General features: G+C 36.7%; 1 protein-coding gene across 1 annotated transcript in view; it reads right to left on the bottom strand.

The window, feature by feature from the left end:
* Positions 1–20864, bottom strand: part of LOC136031003 (RNA polymerase II elongation factor ELL-like) — a 99319-nt gene that overhangs the window by 13892 nt on the left and 64563 nt on the right. Inside the window, exons 5-7 of the mRNA XM_065710165.1 lie at positions 19605–19984; positions 13916–14072; positions 5516–5847 (exon numbers count right to left, since the gene is read on the bottom strand). Of these exons, the coding sequence (XP_065566237.1) occupies positions 5516–5847; positions 13916–14072; positions 19605–19984 (869 nt within the window). The remainder of the gene's footprint in view (positions 1–5515; positions 5848–13915; positions 14073–19604; positions 19985–20864) is intronic.

Below are 20864 nucleotides of genomic sequence, written 5' to 3'. Positions count from 1 at the left end.
AAATTTCATTAAATCTTAAAAAAAAGTAAATCTTGAAAAAATTAAAATTGCAGTATATCTTCCATGTTCGTGTACATTTATCAGAAGATTAACCTTTTCTTTTCTTTTACATTTTCGTGGATCCCACCTTTCTTTGAAACAAGTTCTTGTGTACAAACCTTACATAGTGAATGGCAATTGAACTTAATTCATGGCATGGTGTCAAATTTGTCAATATAGCAAAAAAAGTATAGTTTAGGAAGTTCCGAATAATTTTTTTTAGGAAAATCATAAAACTTACTATATTTCGAGAGGAGGGGGTCCCTATTTCACACGCGTCAGTGCATACGCAATATAAGAGAATTGTGACCAGGTCGTGACATACTACTCAGGACATAAAGAATGTTTCGATTTGGTACAGCTTAATTACAGATATGCCTAGATGAATGAAGGTGTGCCCATCCAGTCATTTCCAAGAATCGCCAAACCAGACGACATTTTCAACCTTTGAATATTAATTTCAAGAATTGCATTATATATCCGACTTATAGAGCCTCGTAAAAGCGAACAAGTGACCCGCTGTTTGATGCTGACAGGATTAGCCTTAACCAGTTCAGTGTACTTTGAGACTTAATTCCTAATTGCAGTGAACAGGAACTATTATAATCGATCAAAGATCAATGACATGCGGGAGTTCTCACATATATAAAGGCTTATAATTTGCTCCTGAATTTCAAAATCTAATCAAGACAAATAATTAAATTTCACAATTACAAGGGGTAATTAAAGAATATCTGGGACACCGTCTTTTTCTGGGAGGATTCATTGCAGCCGTTGCTGCGACTTGAGTATGACAGTTCTAGAATTGTGAGGGGAGGTGGTGCTTTTGGGTAGGTGGGGGCGCAGGATTTCTTTCGCGAGGAGCAGGGAGCAAAGGTGAAAGACATATTTCATTTGATAATTTGAATATGAAGTGCCAGAAGGGTCAATGTCTACCAGCTCTTCCAGCCCTGACTCCCCGCCCCTCCTGCAATTAAAAAAGATCTGGGGACTTGGTCTGGGTGATTCATTGCCGTCGTCCATGCGACGGGCTTGACAGTCCTATAGTTATTAGAGGAGGTGGTGCTTTGGGGCCCCAATTTCTCCCAAAAATCATGCATACAAAGTGGATCATGCCAAGGATGACGGAACAGTGCCAAGTGTTTTAGGCAGTGTGACAAGCGTGGTGGCAAATGTACCAAACGTGGCGAAACTGTGCGGCACAGGGTGTTCCGAGAGGTGTTTATCACTGGGCTGGAAGTCAGTGCCTCCTTGGAAGTGCCTAGAAATTTGAGAAAATTTGAAGGGATGAGATTTTCCCTTCGTATGTCCCCATTCTTGGGGTTGTTTTGACGCATTAATGAAAGCTCATTTTGCATACTTAACTCCGATTAACTTTTGACCATTCTGCAAACCTCTATTTAAGTCATGAGCTAATATCTGAAAAGAATCTTGGGACAAGGAAAGTTTTGCAGAAGAATTAACTCTAACCAGCCCTTCTACTTTGGAAAGTCGGTCAAAGTATTTGACTTATCGGCATAGAATTAAGTGAAAAGGACAACCAAAATGCAATCTGATTGTTTTACCTGGATAGGCGGAAACTTAAATAGCCATATATATTTTCAAAAATTAGGAAAAATTCGGAAATTCAATTTTTAAAAAAAGACCTCAGTATAGAGCTTTTGACAGTAGTGGTCACTAAATTTGAAGAAATATGAGTGAAAAATCAGCAAAAAATTAGCCAAAAACATAAGGCACCACACCTTAAGGAGGTGCACCTTTCCTTTAGAGATCTAGTTGTCTTGGGGAATCTCCGGATTGTTATTGTTTATTTTTATAGACGAACAGTGCGGTCAAATTTAACTAATTAGTTCTGGTTATTCATTTTCACAGTTCAACGTAGCAACACTGACACAATGTTGTAATTCCTTACAAACTTCATAATGTTGAAAAAAAAAAATCACTGAAACAGTCTTTGGAATCATTTCTTCAGTAACTAAATTCCCACAGCCACTGGGATTTGTAGTATCAATAATAGTTGAAGCACTACTTGGAGTGGATCCAGTGTTGCCACTCAAATTCAACTAAGCACCAGTTCTGATTATTCATTTTCACAGTTCAACGTAGCAACACTGACACAATGTTGTAATTCCTTACAAACTTCATAACGTTGAAAAAAAAATCCTACAAAACTGCGTTTTCAGGTATGAATACAAAAAAAATCAGGTTCCATCTTTACTGCCCTTGATACTTAAAGAATCAGGCCGTATCCAGGATTTTCGTTCAGGTGGGAAGGGGTGGGGCTGAAAATTAAAAAAAAAAAAAAAAATCTGTATATGCATTTTTGATATGTTTTAACGAGTCGCGAAGAAATTCCGCCGGGGGGGGGGCAATCAAATCCCCTAGCCCCCATGGATACAACATTGTTAAAAAATTTTTACTTTTACACTGATTGCAATATAGTCATAATCAAGGGGTAGTGTCAACTTGACTTTCTTTCGGCTTTTTCTATGTGTCTTATGAATAAAAACAAACTACAAGGAAGTTTTGAAACTTATGACCTTGTGGAAAAGAAAACAAAAAAAAAACATTTTGTTAGCACATCTGCTCAAGACACTTATAATTCGACATATGGCAAAAAGATCTGCTATTGATTTTTTTTTTTTTTTTATTCTAATCTCGTTGACAATGAGAATGTAACTTTTCCTTTTTTTTCTAAGTCAAAATGTGGTCAACAGACACAGCTAAGTGTAGAGTTTCTCGCGATTTTCATTTCTTTTCTCGTATTTCCCATAAGGGCGTATCAAGGATCTGTGTTCGGGGGAAAGGGTTTTTTATTGGGGGGCGGGGTAAAAACTTAAAAAAAAACACCAAAGATTTGTTTACTAGCATTATATAAAACCCCTTATTCTCTCGACTATTCAAACCCTTTAGTTTTGCGCCCACTTAGGCCCTACTGCATATATTACCTAATAAAATTAAAAAAAAATTCTTTTTATTAGCTTGTGTTTCTTAAAGGAGGTAATAATGCATCTTTTAAGACGATCGATTGGAAAAACCTAAACTCATCAAATTGATAAAGTTTTGTTTCCCGCTTATCACAAAAATAAATCGCATCATCATGTTCAATTGGATTACAAAAAAAAAGTGACTTTGACTAATGTCAAATGGCATATTTGAATATTCCGATTTTGACTAAAAGGATTAAAAAAAATAAACCTCTCTTTTCTTTATTTAAGGCTACGCAAATTCAGCGTTGCCGATTCATAAAAATGTAGATTTTTTTTTTTCAGTTTCCTTTTTACACGAAGATGTAAAAAAGGGTATTCTTTCGAAAGCTAGGGGGGTCGTTTTTTATTTTTTTTTGTTTAAGAAAATACAAAAAAAAATATTTTCAAAATCTAGGGGGTATCCTCCCTCCAGTGGCACCCCTGCTCAAACAAGAAATCCCTTTCTATATAGCATCTTAACTTTCGAACTTAAATGCCACCTTTAAAGGCAATCTAAACTACGTTATCGCTTTGAGAACCAAATACAAAGTTATTAAAATGGCAAGTGTCGCACACAAATAATTTCTGCCTCTCTGGAAGAGAGGAGAGCTAACACCCAAGAAGCCAAAACAGGATGCATTGTTCACAATATAAGGAGGGGAAAATCCCCCCCCCAACTGGTTCTCTAGATAACACCGAATTTATTTTTAGTCTTACGTTAGGGGCTCGAGGTGGAGCGCAAAAGCCTAAAGTCCCAAAAATAAATCTAAATTCTAATTTTTATTAATTTTTTTATAACTATACAATTCAATAAAGCAATCATTTAATTTTGAGTTGTCATACAAGCGAGAAGTCACGTAACCCGTGTGACGGAACACCTGTCTGTATACAACCTCACACCCGGAAATCATACCACTTAAAAACACATCTTATTTCGACAAAACTATATTTTTGTTTTGCCTGTATAGGCTAAATCTTGCTCTTGTGCAAATTTGAGTATGGCGAATTTTCTAAAATGCATTTTGGAATCGACTTCTAAATAAGTGGGTTCTACAAATAGCCTGATTGTAACCATTCTATCGTTAATCCTTAGTTTTTGAGAAATTCTTTTTTTTAAACATCAATTTTTCATCTGGAGAAATGAATTGAATTCTTCCAGAATTCCGGAGAACGAATTCTTCTTCTCACCGTAACATACAAGAATCGCTGAAGCAGAGATTGCTCTTTTGCAGTTTAAAAGCGTTTAGAACAGCAGGAAGGTAAGTGCGAGAACTAAGATTAAGATAGAACTGACGATAATGACAGCGGTCAAAAAGCTCTGAAACCGGAACGCTCAGAGCAATTGTAAAAGACGTGTTTGACGTTTTCCAGAGGAATTATTTGAATGACCGCTATTCTTTTGAATGACCTGCATTCGTAAACAATAAGCTGTAGCTAAAATACGTTTCGGTCCAGCTTTCTAAGGCTACAATAAAAGTAGTTGGGTAGCCGAAAGTCGTGCTTTTTGGAAATACGGCTGAGGCCAAACAAAAAGCAAATCGTCCTCACATTGGGTGGGAAGGCGTATTAAAACTAGTTCAAAGGAAGTAAGAACGTTATGAGAGGGATGAAAGAGGGAAGCTCTGGATAGAATGAAGTAGAAGAGTGCGCACACATGGGTTGGCCTCAGGTGGTTTGGTGGTGCAAGTAATTGTCAGTATTAGCGGTAGTAGTAAATGCATAATTTAAGTGAACTGAATATTCATCCTCATGAATGCCTCTTTTCTTCGTTTTGGTTCCTTTAAACCAAACATTTAGTTCAAAATTACTTTTCTTAATCCAGTTCACTTTAAGTTCTGGATCATTTTGTCCTCAGTCAAAAGTGCTAAACCAAAATTTTCAATCCAATTAGGCATTGAAAAGAGAAATTGATGATTAATTCGTTGAGCTCCTTAGACTACTGATCAAAACCAAACGAACTTATCAGTTCCCAGACGTTCCAATAAATCATTTTTTGTCAAAAGATAGGATCTTAGCATATTTATTTGCCAAAAAAGAGGCCATATATGTTACCTAACAATCTTGACAGGGACATTGTGCCATTCAAACACATTATCCACAATATTTTAGCTTGCGAACCAATGTCTCCAAGAAGAAGAACAATGATTGACCATAAGAACAAGTTTTCCCAGAATTCTAATGACATGACTGACAGTCGATCGAGAGTGGCTGCATATTACAGAAGAAGTGGAAATGGGCATGAAGCAGGAAGAGGCAGTGGCGAGGAAGCAGTAAGTGGCCAAAGCCATTTCTATATCTATTAGTTCCCCAGTAGCGTAGAGCAATGTCTGTTTCCCACCATAAGGAGAGAATAACAAAATTTGTTCCCTATACAGAATAATCCCCAAGGTATCCCAATACTTTGGGATAAAACAAAGGTTTTTTACTTCCAAGCATGCCTCATCAGTGCAGTATCCAGATTAAGCCGAAGAATACGTGAGCTAATGAGGGTAAACTTTGATACTTACTAAGATCCTCACTCGAATCAACCCGTTGTATAGCTGGTTTATATCTATCAATTCCATTCCGTTCAGAGAGGCCGGTCCTAGAATCGGGCCAAGCTGTTGGCTGACTTGAATCCGGCTTTCCAATTACATTGTAGCTAAGGGAATTACTTAACGGGGGGCTAACCGTTGTTTTCTTGAAATGTGATATCCGTTGCTTCTTAGGTGGAACGTCATTTTCAAGAGGAGCAGGTCGTTTGCCAGACGTTGGAGAGCTTCCAGGCTGCGTACTAGATGGCGACTGATTGCTCCCGGAGCTGTCACTTCCAGGAGGAGTGAAACTTTGAGGCTTTCGTCTGAAACAAAAGCATATTTGTCAAAAAGTCATAGACTGAACAAGACACTCAAATATTTATGCGTTTTTGAACAACATAATGGATAAATAATAACCATTCTCTTAGCCTGTCCCCATTTCAAAACAACCCCTCTCCCTCCGAACCTCACCAATAGTGCATGTGTAAAGCATAATTATTTCTTGAATCAGAATAAACTAATGATTCTGTAAGGAATGTAAAAATCTGAATAAATATTCTGAAATAAAAGCTAGGAAATAATTTAAGACAATTCGCCCAAATGAGCTAAATGCAGCTAATCTCACTAGTTAGCAAGTTGCTTTGTCAACAACTATTGAGCGATATGATCTGACCGCACTTCCCTAACTAACCTTAAGATTGCGCAACAGCTAAGGTCACCGTCACCTTTCAAAAAACATCGGCGAGCATCATGCAAAAGTATGAGAAGAACCCAAAATAATGAAGCATTGCCAATCGCTTCAAGCTTGGGAGAGGCTTTGCAGTTTGTTGAATCCAGTAAACGTCCAAATATTGAACTCAACAAATAATAGCGTTATAAATTATGCAACTATAGGCAGTGCAACTGCGGCCATTAAAAGTCCCTTAGAACAGACCAGAGTGTGCCATAAAGAGAATGGCTTTTTCTGCTGGTTTACAGAGGCGTAGACTGATGCGGGGCGGGGGCTACCCGCTTCAGGCCTAATTTTGATTAGGGAATTATCCGATTATTTTGATTTGTTTCTAGGGAATTATCCGATGTTATTCTGATGAAAACATTTAATCCATAGGAAATTCTAAAAGAGCTGAACTTGGAGTCTGAGAAATGGGTTAAGAACAAAGACACACTCCAAAACACTTCAAAAAATAATTGCTATGATTATATCGTCTAATTAATTATATAGCTTGTTATCTATAAAATACAAATTACTCACCCCACAATTTGGCTTATTTCTACCCTCTGTCAGATTTTGCAAGTTCACCCCACTTTAGGAAAATGATTTTGTCCGATTGTCCCCTTCAAGATTTTTTAATTTACTCCAATGTAGAAAGATCGTACATAAAATTAGTAGACATGCAAAAAGTCTCGGAAACACTTACTGGCTTAAATTTTAAAGACACCGACAACAATCACTCCTTTCAGAGATGAGGTTCCATCAAGAGAGGTTTTATTCCATGCAAAATTGATACAAATATTGTCTTCATGGGCCCGCCCAGTACAAAGGAATACTCATTCAAAATTTAAATATATTTTTGTTACCGGGTGGTACCAGGGAACCAAGCCTCGCTCGGTGAAAAAAAAGACACAATTTTTCTACTTTCATTCGGCAAAAGTTTTTGGATATTTATACCGACAAATTTTTATTTACTAAAGACCATCAAATTAAATTGTAATGTGTGCTCTTTTTTTTAATATTTAGCACAGACACTCATCTTCAGCAAATTTAAATATTCCAACGCATTTGTGACATCATTCATATGCAAATATTAGAGAAATTCGACCACGGAAGAAACATTCCCTGAAAAATTCGGCTACTGTGTGAATCGTACCCACGACCTTCGGATTAGAAGTATAACGCGTCATCAACCACGCTAGGCAGGTTTGTAGACAGCAATAAACGTCACATATGAATGTGACGTCATTCATAATTTTTTTTTTTTTTTTTTAATTTAGGCTCTAAACAAATTTTCCCCAAAATCCTGAAGTATCTAGATCTTTTTCTCACCAAGAAATTCTTAGAAGGCCAATTTTAATAAAAATTTCAATTAATTAAAATTAAAAAATTAATTAAAAAAAAATTAAGAAAAAAAACGCAGCGCTGTTTTCGATAAAAAAAAATGCATATATGTGCAAATATTAATAAGACCGACTTATAAAAAAAAACTTTTCATTTTGGAGCACAAACCCTCAGCTGTCAAAGAAAAACCCCGTCTACAAGCACTGAAGCTGAACGAAATTCGGGTTTGTCGTTTGATGTTAACGAATACAGAGGCCAGTGCCAATAAATCAACTGAACATACATCAATTGACACAGTCAAGCCGAGAGTGCGACTGTCCCAGAAACGTAGTAGATGTAAATAAACAAGTTTTTATCAATGTAGCCGGCTAAAAGTCGCGTAGACAATAAAGGTACTTTCTGATTTAAATCGATAGGAATTTAAAGGTAACAAGTTTTCCATTTTCAGACGTCAGGTACCAATATAACAAGGCTAATAACCATAGATAATAGCTCTTTGTCAAAACCGTTAAAATTCACATAACATGCAAAGATCTGGTTTAGCGATGAGGGGCAGAGTAGGATTTTAGGTGGTTTTGTTATTTTCCCCAAGTGATCTTTTGTTTTTTCCACAGACAAACCAATTTCTCAGTCTACAAAGAAACCTGCGAAGAGAATGATAATCATAACAAAAATTAACATTAATACCTTCCAAAAAGTGTAGTTTACGAATAAAATTACAGTCCAGGATAGAAGTGCTTTTTATGTCCTTCATAGAATTGTTTTCTACAATAAAAAAAATCCATCCCCCATCAAAGGATCACTCGTCCCGAAAAAGCCTTGACTTCCGGACAACCCGTATACATCCGGAAATACCGCGTGCGCCGCAATTCCGTAACGCTTGGCATAGTCTCCGAAATGCTCGGCAAAGTTACGCCAAGCGTTGCACATGCCACCTCATGTAAATGATTTCTGAAAGGACGATCCCTCGCCTCAGCCGATAAAGATGCGCGCTAAAAATTCCCGTCCGCTAAATGCGCTTATTGTACCAATTATTTTTTTTTTGATTGATTTCATTTTTGCCCCATTGGGCTATATTTCTATCATCTTTATTAACTTAATACAATCGTTACTGGCTTAGTTTTCAGAAACTATCTCAACTGGGTGGGACTGTTTCCATCAGGGGCGTTGATCAGGACGGTGACACGGAAGTGGGCCTCGTTACTGGCTTGATGCATCAGATGTTCAATTTGGGTACACCAGGACAGTCTAAAAGCAACCCCTGGTTCTTAACTAAAAGCTTCCAAAATATCACAAGGGGGTCATTAGTCTCATCAAAAAGGCGCTTATGAAAACGCAATTTGGAGGAACCAATCACCGAAATGTCTGGCTAGTCACCCATAACCTCAAACTATTCACATGGTTGAACATGCCAAATTAGCTGGTAACAGTCAGTATATAGTCAATGCCTTTTACCCAATCAATGACCTTGTTTGAAATTAAAATTAAGTATATATCAAAGGCAAACGGGTCAACTATCAGCTAAATGATGGATTATATGACAGAATGACAATCACAATTTAACCGAACGATTTCTTTGTTCCAGTCTGCTAACAATAGGTAACTGCAACATCTTTCAAAACCATATCCACATTGAGGTGAGAGGGACCAAGTTTTTCAGTGGAAAGAGGTAGGCACGTGTGCAAGAACTCATTTCAGGGGAAGTTTGAAATTTCATGGTGGGAGGGGCTTAAAAACAAAAGTCACTCGACACAAATGTAACAAATCTAAATGTAAAAACTCAGGCGTTGATGTTGTTGCTTATTTTTCATAGAAACATTTCTAGGGCATAAAACTAGAAAGTATTTTTGTGAAAATTTCTTCCTACACTATAAAAAGACATGATTTTAGATGTTTTTTAATTGACATAAGAAAATCAATGGAAGAAGAGGAACCTCAAGAATCCACAATCAACGTAGTTTTAGGGTGTGGAAATTTCAAAGGCAGATTTTAGATAGCGTTATTCAGAAAATTAAATTTACCGTCCCATGGATTTCTAATCCGGGTAATTGGGTTATTTCGGCCACAAGACGTATTCAAACAACAAAACCGTATTCAAACAACAAAATTTTGACAAAAGATTTTTGTCAAAATGTCGCTTTATACATGTAAATTATAAGGCAATTTAACAAAGGTTTTCTGTCAAGACCTCCCCCAAAAAAATCCCATCTCATATCTAGGGGGATGCGTGGAAAAGCCAGTTGAGAACCCTTGATCTATTGGCTCATTAGGAAGCAAGATTGTGATACTTAAAAAAAAAATAAATAAATAAAATAAAAATGTCAAGCATATGGTCAGTTTTTGGAAAAATCATAGAAAGTTGACACCCTGCTTGCGTACTCACCTCCTGTCCAGCCATCTATGGCTCTAGCCCTAATTCCAATTTCACGCCCGTGTCTTCGGCGTACAAAAGGCAACCTATTAAAAAAATCACAAAACCAAAACGTAGATTATCTTTTCCTCTGCATCTGTCAAATCTGTGGCACCACCTGTCTGTCAATTAAATGCGGTTTACATCTACCTGAGGCTTTCGCTACTGATTAACTTCAGAATAAAAATCATTTTTTCACTTTAGGGACAATTGGTGATAAACGAAATTCATTTATTTATCTGCAATGATCATGAAATCACAGTCCATACCATGGAACGATTAGAGAAGAAACTTTTTATCACTGGAAGAGTTAATTTTAGCCTAACCTAGCTCCGCAGAGTCCTGAAGGGGAGGGGGGTTTGCCCATTCCTGCTTTAAATTCCAAGAGTTTGCCCATATTTTCATAATAAAGTTACCCTACTTGTGTATTACTGGTTTAATTCCCCCCTCACATACGTTGGGCCAATAGATTGTTCACAAGGAAGCTGAGACCACGAGAATTGAAGGAAAGCAAAACCTCGTGACAGTGCCACACTTGGAAGCGCCAACGAAGATAACCACACCTAGAAATGACGATGGGTAGGGAACTACGATGGGTATAAAGCTCAAACCTGCCCCTAACATGCATTCTTCCTTAAGCAGTATCGAACCTTGACAAACTTAGTCAGGAATAACCCACTGCTTTACGCGTCTGTGGTGCGATGAACATTAGTAGTTGCATAATCAAAGTGTAAGATGGCGCTAACCAGTTTTACTGTCGACTACCAGCGCAGGTAACTCGATGTCGATAGATCGATGTCGAAAGTCAAAGCAGCATTCTTGACGTCTTATCTAGCCAAAGCGCAAGAACTGCCCTTGAATGCGTTTAACGTCATAACATTCATTTTAGTAATTTTGGCAACGTAATTTCATGGCCGTAGTTGAATAAAACAATTGAAATTTGTAATAATTTGCTGATTTACATCTAAAAATAGGGTCTATCTTCTTTTTTTACTAGTGCGGTTAATACAAAAACAATTGTGCAATCTACACTCATTACTAATTAAAACCGGAATTAAGTGGTTAAGAGGCATGACAATATTTGACAGCATACCAACAGTACCAAAGTACTTTCTAAAAAAAATAAAACCAGATATTTGCGGGAAAACAAAACTTTGGCAAACACAAATATGCCACAGGTAATGTACTGGATAGCCTTCAAATCAAATACAGTCTACGCTAGAGTCTGCATTTTTATTATTATTATTATTGTGTGACGAGTCAGAGAATGAGGAGGGGGGGAGACATATCGAGGGTACGAAGTATTCCTTTTTTGAGGGTAAAATCGTAGAACATAAGACTCAGGCAAAAACAAATACAAAAAAAACAAGTCTACACTTTTTTCTGATTGGATGACAGATCGTAAGATGAAGGAACGATAATTACCGCGGATATTTAATCTTTCTAGTTTCTTAAAACGTAAAAAACGTATCAAATTTTTTTTTTATATTCATTTTTGTTACGTTTTTACGAGTCGGACATGCATTTCAAAGAGGGGGGGGGGTCAAACCTCCTAAGCCCCTCCCTGGATACGGTCTTGTCAAGATTACTGTATTTTCTACTGTTGGAAAAGGCAGTATTTTCTCCCGAGTATTGCAATAAAATACGACACGGAAATAAAAGAAAATACTTATACCTCCTTTTTTAAGTAAACTGATACACAGGCGCGAATCTCCAGCAATATTATTGTGGGGGGAGAGGCAAGAGGGGTCCATATCCAGATAGTCAAGGGGCATATGATGTATAATAATTTTTTCTCCATATTATTGGGGGAAGGGGCAACTGTTCCCTTTACCCTCCCCCAAACAACAACCCCGCTGATATACAGGTGCCGGCTCTAGGTAGGGGTAGGGCTAATGGGCCAGGGTCACTTTCGAATCAGTACTTCAGGCCTGAACCCTCACAGAAACAAGCTTGAAAGAGGATCAATAAGTACCTTTAATATACTTGTACAGAGGGATCTTATTAGTAAGAAATTATTATATATATATATATATATATATATATATATATATATATATATATATATATATATATATATATATATATATATATATATATATATATATATATATATATAAAATTACTTATATATATAAGAAATTACTCTTTGGCATACTCAAAATTACTTTACTAAAAGGGTGGGTTCCTTACCGTGTCACCCTTACTAAAAGGTTGAGCGCACGGCAAAACATTAATTTGCACGATGTTTATGCTTTCCTGGCTAGTCTATATTTTTTTTTTTACCATAGCCTTACATTGAGTATGTACTTTTTATCTTATTATGTAGCATAAATTGATGAAATATAGCTTTAAAAAGGAAACGTTCGCAAGTTATAAAATTAATATTTTGGCATATTTTCTTACCTTAATCTATAGCCAATATTTAAAATTAAAAGTTATTACGCTTAAATAAATATTAATTACTAAATGCTCTAGAGAGGATTACCCTTTGCGTTATCAAAATTACTGTGTATAAAGTAATACTATTGCAAGTATTATTACCATGCTAATTATCTTTCTCTGGTCAATCTTCATCTTTTTAGGATTTTCTTATATGTGTGACTATGGCTAAAAAAAAATCATGCCACGTGTGCCAATCTTAGGTCAGCTCAAACCTGAAAACCGCGGTTTTCCACGATTTTTTTTTTGCTTGTTCTAAAATTATGAATTTTTAATAGCAGTTCCACATTTTCGTCAGTGTTGCCACGTTAAACCGTGAAAATAAATAAGCGAAACTAGTTAGTTGAATCTGACAACGCTTTTCGTCTGAAAAAATTTGAGCACTAGCATCCTATTGATTCTCGAAGACAACTACACCCTCAAGGTGAAGCAATATACCTTCTTCAGACGTTTGTTACCCCGTTTTTTTTGTTTTGTTTTTTTTTTTTTTGCTTATCTTTTTACCACTTTTTTTTCTTTTTTTTTTATTACGGCGCCGCTACTAGCAAAAACTGCATAACTGCATATAGAGGTCTACTTCATTTTTCCTAATTTTATGGTTGAGCAAGTTTCTACTGAGCCAATCCAAACTATCAAATCTAATTTTCACTGCCTTTTGTATTTTAAGGAATTCAAACCTTATCCAAGGCAAACACAGAAGTTTTCAATATCAAGGCGCACCTTCTCTCGACTCCTCTACCACGATCCTGTCTATCGACGTCACGGATAACGTGATAAGCTATAAAATCAACATCCATATAACCGTGTCTTTATACTACCCAAGTTACTCTTGTATGATTTGTGTTTATTCATTCTTATTGTTCAAATAGCTTTCTAGGTATAGGGATTTAGTTTTCTTTCATTACAGCAAAGCAAATTATACACGTGGAGATGCTTTGTTTCAGAGCTTGGAAACAAAATCTTTCCAAGGAGAGAACAATTTTCCATCACGGCACGTCTCCTGGCAACCCTGGAATGGGGTGTAAGCCTGCTAGGTGCCAAACCCTCTCCCTCAAAGAGTGGCAATCTTTGAGGTAATTATAGTTAAGAAACTGACATGGGTTTACACTGTGTAGCTTTGTAATAATAGAACTATCACCATAACCAGCTTTTTTTTATTTATGTGGCATTTCCACTATTTTTTTTGGCAGGCAAATCAAAAAGGTCTATGGTCGATTCTGATCATCCCAGGCAAAGTTGTTTAAGTTCAAGGAAGGGGGCAACAGGACACCTGTCCCGGGCACCGTGGCTGGGAGGCAGCTGAAGGATTGCGCACTTTGATCAAACTTTTTGCTTTGATTCGGCTAATTTTGCTTATATTTGAGTGGGGGGGGGGGGGGTGCTGTAATAAATTTTGCCCCTGGCACCATCAACCCTAGAAACTGCTCTGATCCCCGGGATCCAAAATACTTCTAAAGTTCTTAAAACAATCAAAAGCTCTTACCGTTTTAATTGTTGGCGTTCTTGTTCACTATAAAATGGCCAATCCTCCTTAATTTCATTCCATATATATTTATGAAGGTGATACGTATTATCTTTGTAATTGGCAACACTGTGTAATACGGTGCTTATTTGACTTTTTTCCTTATCTCGTACACCCTCTGAAAAAAAAAATACATTTAGTAAACATGAACTGTAACTATAAAGCAATCACTAGGCTGTAGTCTACCTATTGTGACTACCCTGTGTTGATGTTATTTGGTTTGCTTCGAATTTTTCTCAAACTAATATTCAAGTACCCCATGCGCCGTATTTTTGGTTTTCCGGTTCAAAAACAAAACTGCAAGTCTAACTAAATTAGCATATTAGTAAGGTTTTTGATAGTTCTTAAGGCATTAAGAATAGAGCAAAATTATATCAAACCACTATTTTCCAGTGATGTTTGAGAATAGTTTTCAGGAAAATAATTAAATAGCTTGAGAATCAGGATTGAACCAATAAGTGAAGTTTACTTAGTTTGAACGGGTCAGTTTTTCTTTCTTCGAATTACTCCCTCCCCTACGAAATTATGGTAATGTCCAAATTATTGCAGGAGAACGAAAAAACTGGAAAATGTTATCCAAGTTACATACTTGTGAAAAAGGGGCTTAACCTCAAGGAAGGTTTCTAAGGCATTCAGGGTAGGACAAAAATAAATTCAATGTCATTTTCCAATTATATTGCCGAGAATTGAAGAAAAGTTCAATATTTTGAGAACCAAGATAGAACAAGGACTAAGCTAATCATTAGAGCTTGGTTAGTTTAGGGGTGTGTTTGTATTTGTCAACCCCCTCCTGAATTTCATGCTTTTGTGATGTACAAAACTCTTATTTGTAATGGACTTTATGAACAAATTATTATAGGAGAGCAGAAAAATGTGCTTCGGATTTACAATTGTAAAAAGGAACACATTTTCGCACGACTGGGGTTTTAAGGGAACCTAGGATAGCACAAAAAGCATCAAACCACCAAGGACGAATCCCCACAACTTCATTACTTCACGAATCCCACTTCAGGAGTCAAAATAATTTAGGAGAGAAACCACTGAACCAATCAATGCACCTTGATTAATTTGAGAGGGGTGGGCTTTCTACACTTACTTTTTTAATTCATCTTCCAACTAAAACCCTGGCTACTATATAATTTACTATTTAGTAAAAGTTCTTACATGTCAGCGACTTTGCAATTTAAGGCTAATCGTACCCTTATCTTTTATCGACAAGTTTCAAAACCAGGTAGTACTGAGCTTTACCCGCCAAACCTAAGCCAGGAATGTCTAGTTTCTAGCATCCAACCCTCAAAACCCTGATTCTGGATGCACCAACATCTATTTCTCCATTAGCTCTGTTTTTCACCGTGACAAGAAAGCTCGGCAAGATGAGTGGTGGCGTGCCGCAAAGTCAAAGGATGGAAATACAACTTCTGTCGAATGCAGAGATTCCACAAAGAATTGCTACCTAGTGATCACTTTTTATTGCTTAAATATATCCCAGGATTGAGAACTATTTATTTTAACGTGAAATTAAGTCAACCTGAATAAAAACATTAAGTCAATAGATTTTCCTCTTTTTTTGCCAAGCCCTTTACTGAAAATTAACCTCTTTACGATATTTTTTTTTCTTTTAGGAATTTCTTAATAAATTATAAAATACGATATACAAATAGGGTACGTTAAGGTCAACACAAAAAATTGTTTTTTTTCACTCTTAAATAATATTAAACAATAAAAACTGATATCATTCCATATATGTTCAACGAGATAGCTTTCCTAATACGGTCAGATAGGTAATTGATAGGAGTGAATCATGCCGACAATTGAAGTTCAAAAAGTAGAGAGTAGACATGCATAATAACCACTTATTTTAAAATTAATACATTAATTACTTATAAACCTTGTCCTATTTATCAGGAAGAATAGAAAGTTCAAAAAGTTTAGTTCAACTCAACTGTTTTCGCCAATTTAGACAGTACTTAACAAGTGCTCTTTTATTTGTTTATAAATATGGTGGATTTGCAAAAATAATCAAGGCAATTTTACTACTGAACAGATGAAAACTTAATGAAGGGTGAGGGGGGTGTACCTAAAAATTTGAAGATTCGCATGATTTCCAATATTTGTCTTGTGTTTCACCTATTTTTTTTTCAAATATACTCCACCTCTCGAGATAAATCTCAGCGCTGAAAACCCTGTCTTCAAACTTGCAATAGAAAGATCTCTTGACACACATCCCCCCAGTGACGAAACCATCTTGAAACAAATTCAGCTTTACCCAGCCAATAAATGGAAAAAATGATATTTACAGATCAATGAAACGACAAGTTTGAAAATATGTACTTGATGAAACTCGAAAAAATTATTGCAAATGAAATACAATTAGACACTGCTTCTGCGCCCATGGAGATAGGAGAAAGAATGGAGGTCAGGTTCTGCAAATTTTCGTAGTCCGATTTCACTATTAATCCAGAGTCAATGGCATATCCGGTTTTTTATGGGTGGGAGGCTATTTTATCAGGGGGTTGCTTAAAATTCAAAAACGCATCGAAAATTGGTTTAAAGGCATTTTTTGTTAAATTTTTGCGAGTTTGACAAAAATTACAGGGAAAGGCGGCAAACCTGATACCCCACCCCCTTGATAAGGTCTTGCCCAGAGTCACGCTAATTCTTAGAATGGAAGAAGGAATAAATAACAAAACAGGACACTTCTATCATTTTCCTATTGAATGTCTAAATCCCCGTTAAACATCGAAACTTAGTGCAAAGCACATTGGGAAGACCTCGGGCATTGTCCCCCTAACTCATAAATATTCTTAAATTTCTGGGCGTTCCTTATGCAAACTATAAAACAGGACCTATTTATACCATTACCCCCCCCCCTCCAAAAAATGTATAGTGAATATGTCTCATATACACTGGTTATCTTTGAAAAAAGCCTAAAATCAGAACAGCTTTTGGATCACAGCACATATTAACCATGAACCTCCCATATTCAATTATTAAAACAAACCCATAGAAAAAGGGAGGGTAACTGTAAAATTCAACCACTGGGCAGCAGTGTATCCAGTAATCATTTTTGCTTTCACTCAAGGAGTTTCCCACTCCACCGCATGGCTTAAATCTTGGAGTAAAATACTTGGCATACTTCTGCCCTGTCTATTCGAGCCGTGCAAGGTATAACTCTACCATGCCTGGCGCGTGCCACCTGGTGTATATGAATATGAAAGTGGAACACCCCTCACTTTCATTCAGCCCTTAATATATTTATCAAGAAAGTAAGTAATTTTAAAATAGATGATAGCGGCTGATCTACAAACTTTTATTTTGCCTCAAGTCCAAGTTTCGTTCATCAATGTCATTCTAATATCTTATTTACATTTTATACGGAAGTGGTCAAGAATTCAGTTCAGAACTGCAACAATCCAAAACCGAGAGGGAAAACGTGTTGATATTTTAATTATGATGTGAACGGGAAAAGAGAAACTCAAGCCGTTTCAAATTTTTATCAGACATTTTCAAGGGAATGTTAGAAATTCGACAAATCAGATTTACGTTCCTAATGATTTATCGCTTACTTGGCAGCGGTATTTCAAAAAGCAGCATGTCACACAATCTGATGAGAGATTGCCAAAGATTGTCCTAGTCGGGCAACTGTCTAGGGCCAAACAAAAAGCAGGTCGTCCCCGAATGGGGAGGAGGATGTCGCAAGGAGCTATTTAAGGGAAATTCCCGGAATGGTGTAAAGAGGGAGGCTTTCAATGAATTGGGATGGAGGAGGGGTGTGTGTAGCTGTGTTGGCATCAGGCGACTTGGTGCTGCATTGAGTTAGTAGCAGTAGTAGAATGTCACATCCGTAATCTGGCCCAAATAGGACTAATAGTAAGCTTTCTTGAATTCAGCGTGTAGCATCAAGTAGGCTGAATATATCGCCTTACACCGTAGCTCACGATAACTATTTAAACCACCTGCATTGCCGTATCCAGAAGGGGAAGGTGTTAACGGGTTATAGGCTTCCCTGGAATGTCCGTCCGACTCGTAAAAAAAGTAAAAGAAAATGCAGGCTCACCGGCTATTAGGGAAGAGGTGGGCACATATTCTTAAGGGAGGCGGGTAACTAAGGCCCCATAAAAGTATCAAGGCGGTGGTCTAGCGCCCATTAAAGCATTATTTGCCTCGCAAAATCAACTGGAGAATGGAAAAGTCGTATCCCAGTCCCTACACATAGCTGCAAACTTGGGGGAAGTTTAGGGAGGGGGTTTGGAGGTTTGCAAACTTTGGAGGGGGTTTAGGAGACCAGATTCATCCATGAAATACTTTCTTTTACTTTTTTATAAAATTCATGGTATGTAACATTATGCCTTTTTTGTAGACGAGTTTTAGCTTATTTTTTTTACTATTATCATCTTTACCCAAAAATGTTTTTGAGCTAGATTTTTTGAACTTTTTTACTAACTTTTTAATATTTGCATGTAATCTTCAGGTTCACAAGTCCCTACAAACAGAAAATCAAAAATTTTAATTACAGATCTCATAAAAGCTTAAGTCCGATTGATGGTGGGTGATAAAAATTCCAAATGCAGAGACGGCCGCTTTAATACGATAGCATAAAAAATCATCCAATGATTTGTCGTTTGTGTCACAAACATGCACAAAAATCGTGCAAGCCCAGCTCACCTCTCCCAAATACAATAAATACAGAAATTAACCGGTGACGGAAGTTCCTATTTTGAAATGAGACTAATGGTAAAAAAAATATAACCTATAGAAAATTATGGAGCATAAACCAATATACCATCTCACCTGGCACGTAAGGACCCGCCTCTGTAACCCAGCTCTCCCTATGAGTTATCTCGATTTATCTTCAAAATGAATTCTGATTTTTTATTTTCAAAAAACTTTTAACCAACAAAAAATGCCGTAGAATTGTTTACAAATTTAAAAGCAGTTGACTGCTTGTACCTTCTTTGGCGGGTAATTTGAAAACGCAAGGAAGAAAAAGCACAAGTAAAATTCACCCACAGAACGCATCGTGCACACTAACACAACCACAGAGACGTGCTTTCGCCATCGCGGGGACGGAGGGGGATGATTCTTCTGTAATATGCTCTCGTGTGAAAACTATGTGAATTCTTTTGTATTTAAATGAAACATCAATACACAGTAACTCAGTATATAACATACCCCAATATTCAAAATACCAGAAAGGGTTTTGCCTTTAAATAGCCTTCCAATAATTCCTGATTTCTTATAGGGTTTTTTTTCTCGTACTTTCCGACTTTTACACTGTTTTTTAGCTAATTCTTGTTTCCCGAACGGTAAAGAGGAAAAAGTTCCCGAACGGAAAATGAAACTTTAATATATAGTACCTCAATAACGTATTTCAACATTCAATATTTATTATTTAAATTTTCAATATTTAACGTATTTCAATATTCAAAATACCAGAAAGGGTTTTACCTTTAAATAGCCTTCCAATAATTTCTGATTTCTTACGGGTTTTTTTTCTCTTACTTTCCGACTTTTACACTTTTTTTTAGCTTATTCTTGTTTTCCGGACGGTAAACGGGGAAAAAATTCCCGGACGGGAAAAGAAACTTCAATATACAGTACCTCAATATTTAACCTATTTCAATAATCAAAATACCAGAAAGAGTTTTACCTTTAATAAGTCTTCCATGGATTTCTGGTTTCTTATAGGGTCTCACAGCCAATAAATGAACAATCCTTTCTTTAAGAGGTCTTTTCATAAGTTCTGGAATGGTAGTTGGGGGACTCGGGCTACTAGCCACAGGAGGGAGAGGATGATTGGGTGATACACCTTTAACTGGAACAGGGCTTGTTGAACTAGGTGCTGGCAATCGCCCTTGAATTGGTGATGGCGATGAAGTGTTTGTCACCGGTCTTAAGTGAGTCCTATGCACTGGTGATGGATCCCTACGATGGGAGTTGACTGAGCCAACTGTTTGTAATGCACTTTTTCCGCGTAATTTTACACGTTTCCCAATCATAAGGCCAGTGGTAGATTTAAGAACACGTGTACTGAAAGAAAAATAGAATAATTTAATTAAATTACTTATACTTAAGGTGATGAGTGAGGGGAAGTAGTCAAAAAACATGAGAGGCCCAATACAATATTACGAATTTTAAACTCGTCGGCCTTGGTCCAAAACCTGAACATTTGCAGAATTTATTACTGACGAACAATATATAAAATTATGCCCCCTCGTTTGTCTTTTGGATCGAGACTGCAATCTAGTGGAAAACCAAATAGAAGCAGCTTTTCCAGTGTATTTGACACACAGTACACACAGTAGAGCAACAGAACGAGTAAAGTCGGTTAGATAAGATGAAGCATAATCAGTATCAGTAACGTACGCAGGGGAGGGGGGGGGGCTCTTCCTCCAAATAAATGCTGAATTTTCAGAATTCAAATTACCTAATAAAATTATTTTTATTGTTATCCCCCGCCCCGCAACAAAAAAAAATCATATGTGTCTGACCAATACCAACAGTTCCAATGAGATTTGTCTCCGTTTCTCGGCAATGACTTGCTAGAGATATTTTCCGCTAAACTAATCAGAACGTTCGTAGTTTAGCGAGTCGTTTTGCGCAGCAATCGTCTTTACGAGTCGTAACGACTATTACTCCAAAGACTGTAAAATTGTAACAATAAGAGAATGTGGAAGTGCTGTTTTTACAGAGACAAAGATGAGATTCATACTGTAATATTGACAATAATCTGTAGCAGTAATTAATGTCTTTGCCAGAATCAATGTAAAATTATTGGTAATAACATGGTAACTGTATAATTTTTTGGATCATTTTTCTTTATTTAAAAAAAAAATACCAACAGGCTGAATTTATGCTATAATTATAAAGTATGTTTTAGGCTAATGTCTACTAGTGATGTTGGAAAAAC

This window comes from Artemia franciscana, chromosome 9 (assembly GCF_032884065.1).
Source record: "Artemia franciscana chromosome 9, ASM3288406v1, whole genome shotgun sequence".
NCBI classification, from domain to species: domain Eukaryota; kingdom Metazoa; phylum Arthropoda; class Branchiopoda; order Anostraca; family Artemiidae; genus Artemia; species Artemia franciscana.
Note: the sequence above shows the minus strand (reverse complement) of the source record. Positions and strands in the feature narration are given on the sequence as shown.